The sequence below is a fragment of the Dermacentor variabilis genome, chromosome 6, assembly GCF_050947875.1.
Source record: "Dermacentor variabilis isolate Ectoservices chromosome 6, ASM5094787v1, whole genome shotgun sequence".
In the NCBI taxonomy this organism is placed as follows: domain Eukaryota; kingdom Metazoa; phylum Arthropoda; class Arachnida; order Ixodida; family Ixodidae; genus Dermacentor; species Dermacentor variabilis.
In genome coordinates, this window is record NC_134573.1 from 24,509,721 (window position 1) to 24,527,058 (window position 17,338).

General features: G+C 51.0%; 1 protein-coding gene across 1 annotated transcript in view; it reads left to right on the plus strand.

Annotated features, from left to right (window-relative positions):
* Nucleotides 1-419: 419 nt before the first annotated feature.
* The window catches only part of LOC142586066 (snake venom 5'-nucleotidase-like), a 105,493-nt gene continuing 88,574 nt past the window's right edge, over nucleotides 420-17,338 (plus strand). Inside the window, exons 1-5 of the mRNA XM_075697333.1 lie at nucleotides 420-672; nucleotides 11,128-11,207; nucleotides 11,623-11,702; nucleotides 11,745-11,825; nucleotides 13,630-13,760. Of these exons, the coding sequence (XP_075553448.1) occupies nucleotides 420-672; nucleotides 11,128-11,207; nucleotides 11,623-11,702; nucleotides 11,745-11,825; nucleotides 13,630-13,760 (625 nt within the window). The remainder of the gene's footprint in view (nucleotides 673-11,127; nucleotides 11,208-11,622; nucleotides 11,703-11,744; nucleotides 11,826-13,629; nucleotides 13,761-17,338) is intronic.

Consider the following 17,338-nt stretch of genomic DNA (forward strand, 5'->3'; position numbering starts at 1 on the left):
TTTGAAAGCACGCACCTTCAGATACGCAAGATGATATGTAGCCGGCCACACATTCTGAGGGCGTTCTCCCACCGCCATACTACCAACTCACACAAGGAAAAAGTAGCGCCATCTCGCATGGGTAACTGGAAGCTAGCGTGATAATTGCGGGACCTACGTACCTCGGACGAATTTTCAGCGGAGCTAGGCATTAAATATTTTCGCGTTAAACATTTGGCGTCGCGACGCAACACTCGTATCTAACCTGGAAGTAGCGGGCACACCGCGGTAAATAGAGGTAAGACACGCAAGCTGCATGACGAGTATTGTTTGAGGACAAGGTTATAGAGGTTTTCGCCTGGCTCCTACATGTTCTTTCGGCATTACCTGTAAAGAAAGTAGTGTTTGTCCAATCACTGGTCCTGACAATAAGGCCGGGTATGCCCTTTCACACCACACAGGCCTTGGGAGTGCACGAGTTCGACCGGGGCACGGCCGACCTGCGCACCTACCTGAATGCCATGGAAAACGAAGGCGTGCCTGTGGTCCTGTGCAACGTGGACGTGCGCCGTGAGCCCCGCATAGAAAGCAATGCTACCCAACCTTCGCGGGTGCTCAAGTTCAACAATGGCACCGTCAGCGTGGGAATAATTGGATACATAAACCCACTGACAGCCTTCAGGTCGTATCCTGGTATGGCCGCGTGCTTCGAACACATTTCGGGCCGCACACCAGTTCTCTAAGCTGAGAAAGCGGATAAACGCTAAATGCTTTATTTTCAAGGAATTATTCGTGAAATAAACCTTTTGGTATTACATTATGGCACATTTTCTCGCAGTCTTTACAGGCGGGAAAGATGATCCCAATGCCAGAACCCGGGGATCATGAGTGTCCTAATGAGTAGATGAGCAAAACTAGAACAAGTTGAAAGCAGGAGCCAACGTTTCGACAAGTGGACTTGTCTTCTTTAAGGCGACTTATACTTTCCTCGCCACAGTATATATAGGCGGGGTTCTTCTAAAAGGGAGAGGGTATAAGGCGCGTGGGTGCGGCAACGAGAGAAGGTGTGTTAGTGTCTCGAATTGAGAATAAAGGAATGCTGTGCAGAAGGCCAAAGCCAGGGCCACCACCTCCCGTCTGCCGTCTGTCAACCACGTGTCTACCCACGCGCTTTAACAGGCGTGTCAACGGCGTCTGACACGCTGGCTGAAAAAAAAGAGGAAAGGAAACGTAAAAGGATACGCCAAGAAACCAAACTAAGTGTTGTTGCCTATAGCTTGAAATTTAGCATAGTCAATAGATTCTAAAGCTCCCATTGAAACGTTTATGCCTATTGGTTGCAACATGTTGAGCTTATGGATATGGTATGATTCTCTGTATATTCTTTCTCGCTCATAACGGAAATTCGACTGTAAGATGCAAAGCTTAAGTTCATCAAAGTTATGACCTGGTTGGTTGAAATGCTCGGCGACGGCTTTGGGAAGCTTTTTAGCTGTGTGCGCACGATGTCCGTTTAATCTTACGTTCATTGACTGTCCTGTTTCACCGATATATTGTTTCTTACAGAAGGAACATTGAAGCATATAAATCATATCCGAACTTGTGCAAGTGAAGCTAGATTTGACTTCACTTGTATAGCTATTTTCGGTGCTTTTAATTTTAATGTCACTTTGAAGGTGACTGCAGCTTTTGCACCTGGGGCGTCAACATGCTTTTATTATCGGGGAATGCTATTGATGACTTTTGCGTGGCCTAACATGTATATTGACACGTGTACTTCTCTTTATCGGGCGACCACGTTTCGCCGCCTAACAAATGCTATCGCACAGCGGGGGACGCGCCTGCATGTATCCGAAGTTTCTAGAAAGTTATCGATGCTTCTATCCGCTGTCTGTTGTCGCCGAACGTTATGTTATCTGATTTCATCGCCTGACGCGAATGCTGTAGAAATTTGTGGAAGGCACGCGGGTTCCAACGATTAATGTGGAACATTCGACGATTGATGTATGAAAGCCGACGCGCTTGACCCGCAGATCAGGTTTTTGACGATCGCCGACCGTGTTCGCCGCTATCGTTGCGCTATAAGTGTAGCCTGTTTTTGTTTTTTGTTTTTGTTTCTACTGTGTTCTTCAACGTCACCACCACGTGACAATATAAAGTTCGTGTTTCGGCGATAGGTAAACCTAGGTACATCCGGGAACGCTTTTCTCAGACGCTCATTACTTCATAATATGGGGTGGTGTTTTCGTACGATGTTGTTTATGTTTGGGAGTGCATTAGAGTATTTTGTTATAAAGGCCGGCGGTCTATCAGATTCTCGTGTAGGCTGTTTCTTCGCCTATTCCGACTGTCTCCCAAAGCCGTCGCCGAGCATTTCAACCAACCAGGTCATAACTTTGATGAAGTTGAACTCTACGTCTTACAGTCGAATTTGCGTTCTGAACGAGAAAGAAAATAGAGAGAGAGAGAGAAAACATTTATTCGGACCATCGAGGTGGTTGCTCTTGAGGTCGAGTGGGTGGTATCCTCATTCCAGGACTCCACTGGCCATGGCTGCTCGACGTACTTGCTGGACGAGAGCTTCTTGTCCCGCCACGGTATCGCCGGTCAGCTGTAACCGCTCAAATGACGTGCTAGGAGTCTTTAAGTGTTGAGGTTTGCCCTCGCACCCCTACGATACGTGAAAAAGTGTAGGGCGTGTGTCGCCGCACCAGGGGCAGATGCCGCGATATGTATGTGGCAACATTTTACTGTATCTGTGTAGGTTTGGAAATGTGTTGGTCTGTATAAGTCGGAGAGCTGCGGCATGTTCAGTGCTGAGCTTTTTGTGAGGCAGAGGATAAATCCTGCGGTTGAGTCGCTGGATCTCGAGTCGGTCGCAGTAATTGGATGGCAGGGGCATGAAGGTAAAGGGTGGGGATTGATGAGACGATTGGTCTTGCCCCGCTCGGTTGATTAGCGCTCGAGCTAGGGCGTTCGCCCTTTCGTTCCCCTCCAAACCCGCGTGACCCGGCGTCCACGTGATTTGATGGTATTCTCGCAGCCTCAGGCCTAGAATCTGAGCCACCAGCAGCGGTGTTCGTCCATTCGTAAAGTTACGGCAGGCCTGTTTTGAGTCGCTAACGACATGGACTTCCCTGCCTACCCTGTCTTCATCGGCTGAGACCAGCGCCGCGGCTATGGTCTCAGCCGCAGCTGGGGTCTCTGCCCTTACGGAGGCCGCGAGGGTCAAGGAGTTGTCTCTCCCGTTCATGGCGACTACCGCGATGAGGCCCCCTACTGGGTACGCCACCACGTCCGCATACGTTACGTACGGCTCACCCTTGAATTGTCGGCGCTGTCTGTCGACGCGAGCCTTGCGTCGTCCTTCATGGATTCCATGACTCATGTGCTTCGGTATCGGGTTCGCTTTGATCTTGCCTCTGACCTCAGGTGGGAGTGATCGTTGCCCATCGAGGGCACGGAGCTCCGTTGCAGTTCCGGTCCGGTGGAGGATGGCTCTGCCCGCCGCCGTGTTCTGTAGTCTGGCCTTTTGCGAAGCCATAACCGCGTCCGACAGCTCAGCGAAGGTGTTGTGGATCCCGAGGGCCGCTAACTTCTCGTTTGAGGTGTTGACAGGGAGACCCAGGGCCGTTTTGTACGCGCCTCTGATGATGGCATCGACTTGTTCTTCGCCGCGTTTGTTTAGCGAGTGATAGTGATACGGCATGCTATACGTTATTCTGCTGATCACCAGAGCCTGGACGAGACGAATCGTGTCCTCTTCTCGCATGCCCATGCGGCTACTTGTAATTCGTTTTATAATCCGCGAGATCTGGTTGGTGGCAGACCTTAGGGTTTGGATGGTGTGGGAGGCTTTCAGGTTGCTCTGGATCCAAAAACCCAGAATCCTAGTCTTATTGCCTTCCGTTATCTTCTGGCCCTCAAGATAGAGGTCGATAGGGCCGGGGGACTTATAGATTCCGCCTCCGTGCACCCAGATCTCCTCGGACTTTTCGGGCGCACAACGCATTCCGCTCGCTGCCGCAAATCTCTCCAAGGCCGTCGCGGCCTCTTGAAGGGTCGCCTCTTTTCGCGCTAGGGAGCCCTTGGTGGCCCAGAGCGTGATGTCGTCGGCGTACAGGGCGTAACCTAGGTCGGGGATCTTCCGCAGCTCTTTGGTCAGCGCTAGCATCGCGACATTGAAGAGAATCGGGGAGATTATCGCCCCTTGCGGTGTTCCTTTATCGGCACGTCGATCGTATCCGATCGAGTCTTGCCTATTCTGATGGTTGCCGTCGGGCCCGTCAGGAACGATTTAACGTAATTAAAGATGCGCTGCCCGCAGCTGATGTCGTTCAGTCCCTTGAGAATGGCCTCGTGGGAGATGTTATCGAAGGCCCCTTTTAGGTCGAGTGCGAGCAGGAGGTGTTCGCCTCCCTACGGGATGCCCTTGAGAACTTCTTCCCTTAGGATTAGGAACGTATCTTGAGCAGAAAGTCCCGGCCTCAAGCCAAGCATGGTGTGCGGGAAGAGGTCACCGTCCTCTATGTAATGTTGGAGGCGGGTTTCGATGACCCTCTCGTACAGCTTGCCGAGGCACGAAGTCAGCGAGATGGGACGCAGGGCGTCGATCGCGGGCTTCTTGCCGGGTTTGGGAATGGTTACGATTTCCGCGTGTTTCCACTCGTTCGGTACGTGGCCCTTGCTCCAGAGTTCCTCGTTTAGGTATTCGGTCAAGGCCTGGATGTGCATCGGGCTCAGGTTTCTAATCATGGCATTGGTGATTTTGTCAACTCCGGGAGCAGTGTTGCGCTGCGAGGCTCGTGCCACGGCATACCTCTTCCTCCGTGATGGGAGCGTCCATTTCTGGTCTTGGTTCTCCTTCATATTTTAAGAGGCAGGGTTGTATGGGGTCGCTACCCAAATATCTGGTTTTTAGGGTGTCAATCAGATCCGCGGGTCGTTTCCGGGGATCTTGTGAGCGATTTCCAGAAGCGTCCGACTGGTTGTCGATTTCGCCTTGTCGGGCTCGATCAGGCAACGTAGGATGGCCCACCTCTGCGCCGTACTCAGGGTACCCTTGAGCGAGGTGCAAAACTGTACCCAATTTTGGTGCGTCAACTCGTTTGCGTAATTTCTGGCTTCGTCTGTTATTTTCTCGATCCGTAGACGTAGTTTCCGGTTTAACCGCGGTCGCTTCCACCGTTTGAGGAGGCCCTTACGGGCTTCCCACAGGTGTAAGAGCCGGCGGTCGACTTCGGGCGTCTCGACCGTGCGCTGGATGGTTTTAGTGGTTTGTATGTGGGCGTCCCGGAGGTGCTGCATCCATTCCGCTATGTCCATTATACCATTTGTGGGCGGGGGATACTGCCTGAATTCCTCCCAGTCTGTAAGCCTAATTTCGCCAATTGTTCTCTTGAGTTTCGGTGTGGATACCGAGATGCTGAGGATATAGTGATCGCTGCCCAATGTTTCGCCCAGGTGCGCCCATGAGTATTCCCTTACGTTTTTGACAAATGACAGGTCCGAAAACGTGTCTCGACTTACACTGTTGCCTACTCGGGTTCGTTGGAGGAGGTTGGTTATCAATTCGAGGCCCATTTGGTCAACCGCATCGAGGAGCGACCTTCCCTTTTGCGTGTCTTGTTGGTAGCCCCAAGTCGTGTGTCTAGCGTTCATTTCTCCCACCACAACCAGCTGGTTGCAGCCAGCGGCTCTCACGCTGTCCTAAATGATGTTGCGGAAGTCGTCTTTCTGAGCCCTCGGCGGACTGTACAAATTCAGAATGAAAGTGCTACGTCTACCCCTCTTCTGCGCGGAGGACTTCCACTAGCACGTGATTAATGTCATGATGTTGATAATGTTGTCCCACGGCCATCACCGTTTTGTGAACTAAAACCGCAACCTTCGGTGATCCCGCGTGTTTAGTTACGTAGTAACCCTGTAGCCTGATCGGTTGGTTCCCGACCTCCTGAAGGCAGATGACGTCGGGGGGGTATAGGTGATTTTGGATGAAGAGTTGGAGTGAACTAGCCTTCTTGTTGAAAGAGCGACAATTCCACTGCCAGATCTCGAGGTGTTCGGGCGCGCTGCGTGTGGTGTTAGCCATTGCTGACGTTCATGCCAGCGCCGTCGCAGTTGTCGGCGTCCCTGAGGTCACCCGTGTTGTTTATGCGCCTGCACGCCTTGATGCGTGGGTTGCTGATCTCGTCGTCGACCCGCTTGCGCGAGCCAAACTCAACCTTGCGTATTCTTCTTTCAAGGTCTTCATGGCTTAGTATGTTCTCCTTGACTTTATTGTTTAATTCGCCCATCTGGTAAAGCATTTGTAAATACAGAGAATCATACCTTGTCCATAAGTTCAAGACATTGCAACTAATATCATAAACGTTTCAAAGGGACCTTTACAATCTATTCGCTATGCTAAATTTTATTTATTTATTTATTTATTTACAGCATACTGCAGGCCGTGTGGCCCAAGCAGGAGGGGCATGATAACAAATAAAAGTACATGTATAAAAGGCAGAATTGCAAAAATATGAAATTCAAGAAATGAAACAATATAACACGAAACAGCAATGTTAGTTAGGAAATACTAATAATATGAGTTTGAATTGATTCAGGTGAGTTCAGATGATGGAAGGGGATGAGGTTCCATTCTTCTATATTTCGAGGAAAGAATGAAAACTTAAAGAGGTTTGTCCTGACAACGTAACGGGAGAGAGCGAGGGGGTGGGAATGACGGGTTTTCCTGGATGCGAAAAGTGTTATGTATGGACTAGGATCTAAAGAAAATTTACCGTTTATCAAGGAGTAGAGGAACTGCAGGCGTATTATTTTTCTCCTCGTTTGAAGGGTGTGAAAGCCATTTGTCCGCAGTAATTCAGAAACAGACTCTTCTCGACCGTATTTGGAAAAAATGAAACGTATGGCTCTTCTCTGTATCCTTTCAAGGGCGTAAATGTTGATTTTCGTAAACGGGTCCCAAATAGCGCACGAGTATTCCAATTTGGGTCGAATAAATGTGGTATAGGCTAAGGATTTTACTTCATGGGATGCATGTTTAAGCTTATGGCGAAGTAGACATAGCTTTCTCAAAGCAGCGGAGGCGGTAGCAGCAATATGGCTATTCCAATTTAGGTTGTTAGTAATTGTAATTCCAAGATACTTGTACTCGCTCACTTCGGCCAAGGGATCTTGGCCAATAGAATAGGAAAATTTTAAGGGTAGTTATTTTGTTTGTTATACGTAGAAGCACAGATTTATCTGAGTTAAGTTTCATTCCCCACTTGTTGCTCCACTCAAGAATGTTGTTTAAGGCTAAATGAAGAGATAGTTGATCATGAACTGTATTAATATCGTTAAAAATGATACAGTCGTCTGCGAACAGACGAATATTGACAGGCGCCTCTATTACATCAACTATGTCGTTACAATAAATAAGAAATAGTAGCGGACCAAGGACGCTGCTTTGAGGCACGCCAGAGGTTACCGAAAGAGAATCAGACTGCTGCCCATCAATCACTACGTACTCTTTGCGACGCGTCAAGTAAGCTGAAACCCAGGACAGGATAAACGCAGGAAGACCAAGGAATTCTAATTTACAAATTAATTTGTCGGGAGGAACTACATCCAATGCTTTTTGAAAATCCAAAAAATATCATATCCACTTGGCCAGCAATGTCAAGGACAGAAGCAAACGAGTGAATGACTGTGCTTAATTGGGTGACTGTTGAGAGCCCGTTCCTGAAGCCATGTTGGAAAGGAGATAAAATGTTACGCTTGTTTAAGAAATCATTAATGTAGTCAGCAACAATGTGTTCAATTAATTTACAAGAAGAGGATAATATGGAAATCGGACGGTAATTTAGAACTGAGCTTGGGTCACCTTTTTTTAATATAGGGACAACACGTGCTACTTTCCATTCGAGTGGAAGTACCGCGGAATAGGCAATAGGCACCGCGGAATGAGCTATAGGCAACAACACTTAGTTCGGTTTCTTGGCATATCCTTTTTTCCTTTCCCTTCCTCTTTTTTTTTTCAGCCGGCGGGTCAGACGCCGTTGACACGCCTGCTAACACGCGTGCGTTGACACGTGGTTGACAGACGGGGGCGAGGGGGGGTAGCACTGGCCTTGGCCTAATGCACAGCATTCCTTTATGCTCAATTCGACACGCTAACACACCTTCCCTCGTTGCCGCACATACCAGCATTACACCCTCTCCCCTTTAGAAGAACCCCACCTATATATACTGTGGCGAGGAAAGCATACGTCGCCCTGAAGAAGACAAGTCCACTTGTCAAAACGTTGGCTCCGGCTTTCACCTTGTTTTCCTTTTGCTCATCTTCTCGAATTTCCATTTCCCGCATTCCCCGTGTTTTCCCTAATGAGTAGATAGCAAATTTGCTCACCTCCATTCAACGCAACATGTTAGAGCACGTAATTAAAAGCGAAACTTTTCGAGCCTCGCCGGGTTTCGTGACCGTGGGCGGCGCGGAAGGGCCCTTCTGTTGCGGAATAGGCCAAAAAATCACGGCGTAATACGCGCGCCACTGAGCTCCTTGACAGAACACCAACAAAAGGAAAGGGTGGTGAGTGAGTTCATGCAATAAAATTTACATGCACAAGTGAATGTTGAGTGCATAACATTCCAAAAAAGGCAAAGGTGCACTAAAAGATTCTGGAACTAAGTAAGACCACTCGGAACTCCGACTAAAAATTCGCAAACAGCTGCCCAGAATGAAGACGGTAACATCCTTGAAGGACACGATGCGCTGAGGTACATCACAGACGTTATTAGGAAAAACTAGGCACAAAAGGAATCATAGTTCAGACTCAGATTCAGCAAACGCATAGACGCGCGAGAGATAAAATTTAGCATAGAAAACTATTATTGGAGAGCATCTGAAGGAAATTGCAATACAGCTAATCAAAAACATCGGTCCAAAAACAAGGCACTGTGGACTAATGATGTTGTGGAAATGATTGAAGCGAAGAAAATTTGGTTAGATGGCGTGATGGCAAGATTACCCTCATCTACAAAGGCAAATGTTATAAGGATAGGACAAGCTCCTAAAATCCAGTTACAGTAAAGACAGAGATATATATAATGGCAATGGAAGAAGAAAATAACTGTCGAAGTGGGTGGAAATTATTGATGTACTGGGGAACTATAGAATGGGTTCACACAAGGCACAGGCTTAGAGGATATATTTGTACTAACTCAGTACATAGAGAATTCACTTGCTGAGAAGTGACTTTTAAGCATCACATTTCTAGATATTAGACGAGCTTACAACAATGTATACAAGGAATTCTGATAGGATTTTCTCAAGCACGAGGGCATAGATGATGACTCTATGGGGCAACTGATGGAGATAAATAGAGATGACTGAGTACAAATTCTATGGGAAGGCCGGACGTGTAATAAAATGATGGAAATTTACGAAGGACTGAGGCAAGGCTGTCCTGTGTTTCCATTACTGTTCAAGCTTTATGTTAATAGGAAGACGACCGGAAAACAGTGAATTAGTGTTTGGTTTATCTTACATGCGTAAGGGCCAAATGGTGAAATGGTGCAACAGAACGTCCCTGGACTGATCTATGCGGACGAATAGTGATACTACCGGACAATGCAATAAATTTACAAACGCTGGTGACTGTGTGGTAGGGCAGCTGGGACTTGACTCCAGAAATATAAGTGTAGCAAGCATGTGACGCCCCCTAAGGCATAATGTTCGTTCGCCGCCATGTTCGCTGGCCTGCTAAGCTCGGCAGGCAACATTCGTCACCGCACCGCAATAAACACCGACGAGCACGACTGCTCGGCGGTCAGTCATCGTTCAGCACCACCACACTTCGGAGCGTCCGTCTAACGGAGGGTGCCTCGAGCTCTCCCTTGCTCACGAACCCGGGTGGATCGTGACACTGGCGACGAGTACCCAGGGATCGTCCCACGCCGCCGCGAGCGGCGAAACACCGCCCCCCGTTGCTGCCGCCATGCCGTTGTACGGAAGGCTCGAGCCGTTCGAGGGAGATGGGTCAGCCTGGCAAATTTACGAGGAGCAAGTCCACGTGTTCTTCCGGGCAAACGACACACCCTAGGCCAAACAGCGGGAAATTTCCTGGCCAGCTGCGGGACCCGCGTCTTCCGCCTCTTGCTCGACCTTCTCAAGTATGCCACGCCACACGTTACGCCGCTGGGTGAGCTGCTCGCCATACTGCGCTCGCATTTTAACCCAGCACCGTCCACAGTAATGAAGGGTTTCCGCTTCAGAAACCGGAGCCGCCGCGAAGGAGAGACCCTCGGGCACTTCGTTGCTGCGCTACGAGGGTTAGCGAGTGCCTGCGTTTTCGGGGACCAGCTGGACTCGCTGCGCCGGGACCGTTTCGTCTGTGGCATCAACAACCCCGCCACGCAGACGCGACTCCTGGAGCTTCCTGACCCTTCGCTGGACGACGCCGTGAAGGCAGCGCTGGCAATGATAGCTGCCGCCAATGACCCCGGCTAGATTTCCCATGCAACTGGCTCACCGTCGGCGGAAGCGGCGGTCAACGAGTTGGCGACAAAGGGTACCTGCGGTCGCTGTGGTGGTGCCCACTCCCCCTCACAGTGCCAGTTCTCTCAAGCACAATGCTTTACGTGCGGGAAAACTGGGTACTTGGCACGTGTATGCCGAAGGGGGAGGACGAACAGCAAGCAGCAGCCTGATTCAAGCCCAGGTACCACACAAGCGCGCGTCCAGGGTAGCCGTCGCAAGGGCATGCGGCGGGGGCGTGCGGCAGCAGGCTAAAGTTCTTCCGCGGCCAGGCTCCACGTCGTAGCCGAGTTCCCGCCGATTTTCGACATGTGGCACACAGGCTTTGTACTGTCGTCTGAGCCGCCGTACATGCTGACCGTCGAAATCTGTGGGAACACCAATTCCATGGAGCTGAACACAGTGGCCAGCGTGTCAGTAATGGCCGGGAAACTCAAGCTTACTTTCCCGGCGTGTCCGTCGAGGATTCAGGCGTAATGCTGCGCAGCTACTCCGGGCAACTATCCCAGGTCCAGGTTCAGGCACAGGTCAGCGTTCGCTTTGGCGACAGGAAGGCAAACCTTCCCGGTCGTCGCCGACGCTGCTGGGCCAAAACTGGATTCATGCACTGGGCATTCGTCTGCCAGAGTTCCAGGAAGCCAGCGTGTATGTGCTAAAAGACGTCCCCAGCCTTCTGACCGAGTTCAAGTCCCTCTTCCAGCCAGGGGTTGGCACATTTGCCGGCACGACGGCTGGCATATATGTACCTGAGGGAGCCCGGTCACGTTTTTTCAATCGCCCACTGCCGTTCGCCCTAAAGGACGAGGTCACCCAGGAGCTGCAACGGTTACAGCGTGAGGGCATCCTGGTACCTGTCAAGACATCTGAATGGGCCGCTCCCATTCGTACTAGTTCTCAAGCGAGACGGCAGTGTCAGGATTTGCGGGGATTTCGAGGTTACCAACAACCCGTTCGCTACCGCCGAGAAGTACCCGCTGCCCCGTATTGAAGATTTCTGGTCAGCATTGTCCGGTGGACAAAAGTTTAACAAGCTCGACCTCAGAGATGCTTACCAGCAGGTGGTGCTCCAGGATGCCTCCCGGAAGTATGTCACAATATCGACAACTTTGTGACTCTTTCAGTACACGCGCTTACCGTTTCGCGTGGCCTCGGCCCCAGCCGTATTCCAGAGGGAGATGAACAACCTCATCAGGGGCATGAGGCACGTGGCGGTGTACTTGGACGACATTCCGGTTACTGGCAGCGACAACGGGGACCACATGCAGAACCTGCACAACGCCCTGGCACAACTGCAGGACGCCGGCCTGAAGCTCAAGCTGGAAAAGTGCGTTTTCCTAGCCCCCAGCCTTGGGTACTTGAGACATGTCATTTCCCAGGCAGGCCAACCCCCGGCTTCCCGCCAGGTTGATGCTGTGCTCAAGGCACCTAAGCCCCAGAACACGAAGGAGCTTCAAAGCTACCTCGGCCTCACCAACTTCTATAGGAGTTTTCTGCCGAACCTGTCGGAGCATCTACAGCCGCTCCATCTTCTGCTTCGATATGGTCAGCAATGGGTCTGGAAGAAGGAGCAGGACCGGGCCAGCAAGGAGCTAATCACCAAGGCCCCAGTGCTGGTGCACTTCGATCCTCTTAAGCCTGTTGTCCATACCGTACATGCATCGCCCTACGGTGTTGGAGCCGTTCTGGCACACCGGGATAAGGATGGCCATGAACGCCCTGTCTTCTTTGCTTCTCGACGGCTTCATGCTGCAGAGCAACATTACATCCAGCTGGACAAGGAAGGTTTGTCCCTCATGTTCGGTGTCGAACCCTTCCACCAGTATCTGTGGGGCTGGAAGTTCGAGGCGGTCACGGACCACAAGCCGCTGTTGGGGCTGCTGGGGCCTGACAAGGCAGTTCCTGTCCAGGCATCACCTGGAGTGGTACGCTGGGCCTTGAGGATAGCAGCTTGCAGCTACCAGCTGGTTTGCCGTCCGGGAAAGGACCTAGGACCTGCTGATGCCCTGAGCCGCCTGCCCCTGCCGGTGGTGCATGATGCGGTGCGAGAACCTGCTGAAGTGTTCATGCTGGAACACGCGTACCCGGAGGTGCTCTCCAGATCTCCGGTATCTCAAGCGACCAGCCGAGACCCAGTCCTGTCTCAGGTGGTCAAGGCGGTGTCCCGTACAGAGTAATTATTGCAGCGAGCCTATAGCCACAAGGCCGCTGAGCTGAGCTTGAAGCAGGGCTGCCTACTGTGGGGTTCTAGGGTGGTGATCCCACAATTCTGCGGTCCAGGCTCCTGTAGTTGCTGCACGCGGATCATCCTGGCGTAGAAAAGACCAAGATGGTGGCCCGGTCCCATGTTTGTGGCCTGGCCTCGACGAGCACATCGCTCACTTGGTACAGAGCTGCCGAATCTGCCAGGAGCATCAGCGAGCCTCGCGTCATGTAGAAATCACCCCCTGGCCATTCCCACAGAGACCCTGGTCCCGCCTACATGTGAATTTTGGGGGATCCTTCAAGGGCCATTACTTCCAATGGTAGTGGACGCCTTCTCAAATAGGTGGATGTTCTACCTGTCATGACTCCATCAGCAGGCGCGACCATTGTAGCGCTACGACAGGTCTTCGCCGCCCAGGGATTGCCGGAGGTCATCGTGTCCGACAATAGTCCTGTTTTCGCCAGCAGAAAGTACCTGGCCTGGCTGACGAAGAACGGAATCCGCCGGATGATGGTTCCGCCGTACCACCCTGTTTCAAATGGTGCAGCCGAGCGGGTGGTGCAAGGCATCAAAGACAAGCTCAAGCAGAGCCAGACTGGGAACTGGGGTTTCAGTACGGGACCACGCCTCACGATGTCACTGGCCGTGCCCCCTGTGAGCTCCTGCTAGATTGGATGGTCAAGAAACCCTTGGACGTCTTGCATCCGGACGTCCGATCCACAGTGCTCTTGAAGCAAAAGCTGGCTGCTGACCAAGGATGCCTTCGCGGGCCTTTGCCAGAGTCGGGAGCTCCAATTTTTGCCTGGAGCTTCCGTCCTGGCCCACCCTAGTCTGCTGGACAGGTGGTGTCTCCTGCCAGCGCCTCATCGCTGCTCGTCCGCATGCCAGACGGGGCCATGTGGCACAGACACGCTGAACATGTCAGGCCTCGCCTAGGGACCTCGCCAGCACCCGCGACGGCCACTTCTGAGTTCCAGCCTGCAGGAGGACTAGTGCCTGCACCTGTCGCTTCCACCGGAGCACCACCCACCTCGGAGGCGGCAACCGTAGCCAGAGGTGCGGCACCCGTTTAACCGGTGTCGAGCCCGGCACCTCTCACAAGGCCGACCACTACGGACCCTCCGGATGGAGTGAGGCTGGCTCAGGCAGCACCCGGCGTTGCCACACCCGACCCATCAACACTGGTACCCAGGCGGAATACTCGACGGCGGAGGCCACCGGACCGTTACTCGCCTGGATAGCAGGCAGCGTTGACCCAGCTAGGGTGGAGGCAGAGCCTCGTATTTTGAGCATGGACGTTTGTTCTTTATTTAACAAACAAACTGGGGGTAAGGGGGTGTAGCAAGCATGCGACGCCCCCTCAGGCATCATGTTCGTTCGCTGCCAGGCTCGGTGGCCTGCTAAGCTCGGCAGGCAACATTGGTAACCGCACCGCAATAAACACTGACGAGCACGGCTGCTCAGCAGTCAGTCATCGTTCAGCACCACCACGCTGTGGAGCGTCCGTCAAACGGAGGGTGGTTCGAGCCCTCCCTTGTTCACGAACCCTGGTGGGTGTGACAATAAGCGTTATGTTTAGCATAAAGAGTCGGCAGTTATGATATTTTATGAGGTGACGAGGAATCACGTGGTGTCAGTACAGCAGTAAGTGATACCCCGAGTAATGTAAATTAACCACATCGGCGTACATATAAAATATAGACTTACTCAAGCACCCGACAAGATCACCTGAAAATGAAGGGGAAGCAAGATGACGAAATGAGGAAGCCTGAAGCACTTTGAGGCCACTCCAGGTATGAGGTGGTGCGGGGAACCTGGAAAGGAGTAATGGTGTCAGAACAAAGATTCCCAAATGTCATTCTGTGCCAAAATTACATGTCTTGTCGGGGTTGGAAGTTAACCAAATATCCGTAGGCCGGCCGGCTGGCTTTGAGAGCTCATGGAAAAACCACAAATGAGGTAGTGCGAACGGGTGGTATAGATTGTGCCTCGTTTGAAGTCAGAGATGCGCAGATCAAGATTAGTTTCAGAGAAAGACTCAGGAGCATAAACCAAAATGAGTCGGCGGGAAAAGTACACAAGTATGGGTAGCTGGGAAGCGTGAACGGAGCATGGAAAACAGGTTAAGAAAGTTGGCAACCAAGTACGGGGTAATTCAAAGTGTAAGCAGAAAACCAGTAGTCATGAAAAAGCAAGAGAGAAGCGGATACAGTGAATTTGGTGCTAGGAATGGAAACAAGAACGACCATGGACAGTTACAAAAATGAGAAGAAACAAATTAGAAGGGAAAATCTGTAGGATAAGACACAGGCAATGCCTTGTTATTTGAGGCTCGAGCTGATCAGCAAAGGATACAAACGTACGGATGCAAATACTCGCAACAAGATGACACGTGTATGCTGCAGCGGAAATCCGGCGATCACTTAGCATATCCTATGGGAATGCGAAAGCAGTCCCCCAATGATACCCGTAGCTTACGTATGTCTATCAGAAGGGCTTGGACTTCAAGTGGACGGAAGCGCCAACCCGGCAGCAGTCGAGATAAGCAAGCGACGTTTAGAGTATTAGTAAGAAAAGAGAGAACAGATTGAAGCGAAGGGATCCGTTACAGGCATCTGTAGCGGCATAAGTTAGCGAAGTAGCAGCACCAAGCACCAAGCAGATTAGGTGGCTATTTGTCACCGCTCCATTTCAAAACCGATGTCAAGAAACCATCATCATAATCATGACTGAGAATGAAAAAAGTCACAGTTTCACTCGAATGGCGAAGCTTCGATTGCAATAGCAAATTAGTTGGGAGCTACAAAAAGAAAGGACAACAGTTTTATCGGCCGTATAAACTTATAAACATGGGCATACTAATTAAGTTATCAAGCATGGTGTCGCGCACACACGAGCGAACTTCAACAAACCTCACTCGATGGCTGCGGATGCTCGCTGTCAAAACGCTGCAGTAAGCAAACGCGGCAGGAGCAGCGAGCCAATGTACCTTCGTGCTGCCGCTCGCATCAACGCTAAGTAATCCGCGAAAATTCAGCGCAGTTCAGGCTCTGTACCCGCACAAGATGGCTTTCGAGATACAGCGGCCACGCGAGGGCGCTCCGGCCGCCCAGGCCACCCAGAGTAGAGCGCCCTCCCCTTCTCCTCTCATCCATACCCTGTCTCCTGACGCTCTGCGCTCGACGGAAGGCGGCGCGCTTCCTCCTCGCTTTCCAACATTGCATGCGGTTGGAACCGCGATCGCCAGCTCAACCGTGCACAATTTCTCTCGCACACACAGCATACGGCACGCGGCGACGATTTTATCTCCCCTGGACTTTACAGGGTACGTCGAGATGACGACGCCGACGGCTGAAATGCGCCTCGAGAGCCCGTACAATTGCTATCGCAGTTAAAAAAAAAGTAAAGCAACCAGCCAGCTGGCCATCGCGCATTCTCTGCAGCCGCGGCGGCATTGTATTAGTGTCTCTACCATGCATGAATAAAGCTTCCCGTGCGACTCAGTGCGGATGTTTAATAAACACAAACTCATGTATCCACTCTTTATGCTGTCACACAAAGCTTCGCTATATTTATATATATGTTCGAATTCATCGGATCTGTTACATTTCTTTATTCCTTTCTCACTAATATTGCGCAATTAATTTCTGCTTCAAGATCTAACCAGTTCGGCTTTCGTAAGCATCACTCTTGCGAGCTTCGGACGTTACCATTTACTAATGATTTAATCGCCACCTTGCATCGTCCATCTTTTATACACTGCATATTTATTATTGGGACACAAATTACATGGAAACTCCAGGCGCATTTTTTCCGTCACCGTCGCTGTCGCCATCAAGTTCCCTACAAAGTCCAATGGCGATCAAATCGTCGCCGCGCGCCAGATGCCGTATGTGTGAGTGAAAGCATGCGAGGGTGAGCCGGCGTGTACGAACGAGGAATGGATGGATGGATGGATGGATTAATTGGCGGATGGATGGATGGACGGATGAATAGATGGATGGATGGATGTTATGAGCGTCACTTTTTTAACGGGGCGGTGGGTTGCGCCACCAATCTCTTGCTATTATACTGCCTGATGTCCCACCTAGGTTAAAAAAAAAGCCACTGTGAACTTCCAAAACCAAATTTTGTGACCCCCTATTGCGAACTTTGCTTTTGTGCGTCTCCGTGTTTTGTCGTTTCCCTACTTTTGTACCACCAATCTTCCAATCGCCTCTTACTCATCTCTATTGTGGGCATGTTTACTTTTGCACTGCTCTCGCGGAACCCAAGGGCTTCGAGAAGGCGAGTGGTGCCTAAATTGATCGCTGGGCAGACGTCTTCACATTCTAATAAAACATGCTCCCTCGTTTCCCTAGCTTTACCGCAGCAAGCACATGCGTCTTCTTCCGTCTTATATCTCGCTTTATAGGTGCGTGTTCTAAGGCGTCCCGATCTCGCTTCGAAAAGTAATGAGCTTCCCTTCGTTACCATGAATTGCTTCCTGATTTCGCTTTTTCCTCTTAAGTAGTTACGCATGGCAGGTTTCCTTTTCCATTGCCGCCACCCATGAGATTATTTCAGCCTCTCTGACTTTCCGTTTGACGTTCTTTGTTGCGGTGTTACCCACCCTACAGGCTGCATACTTGCTG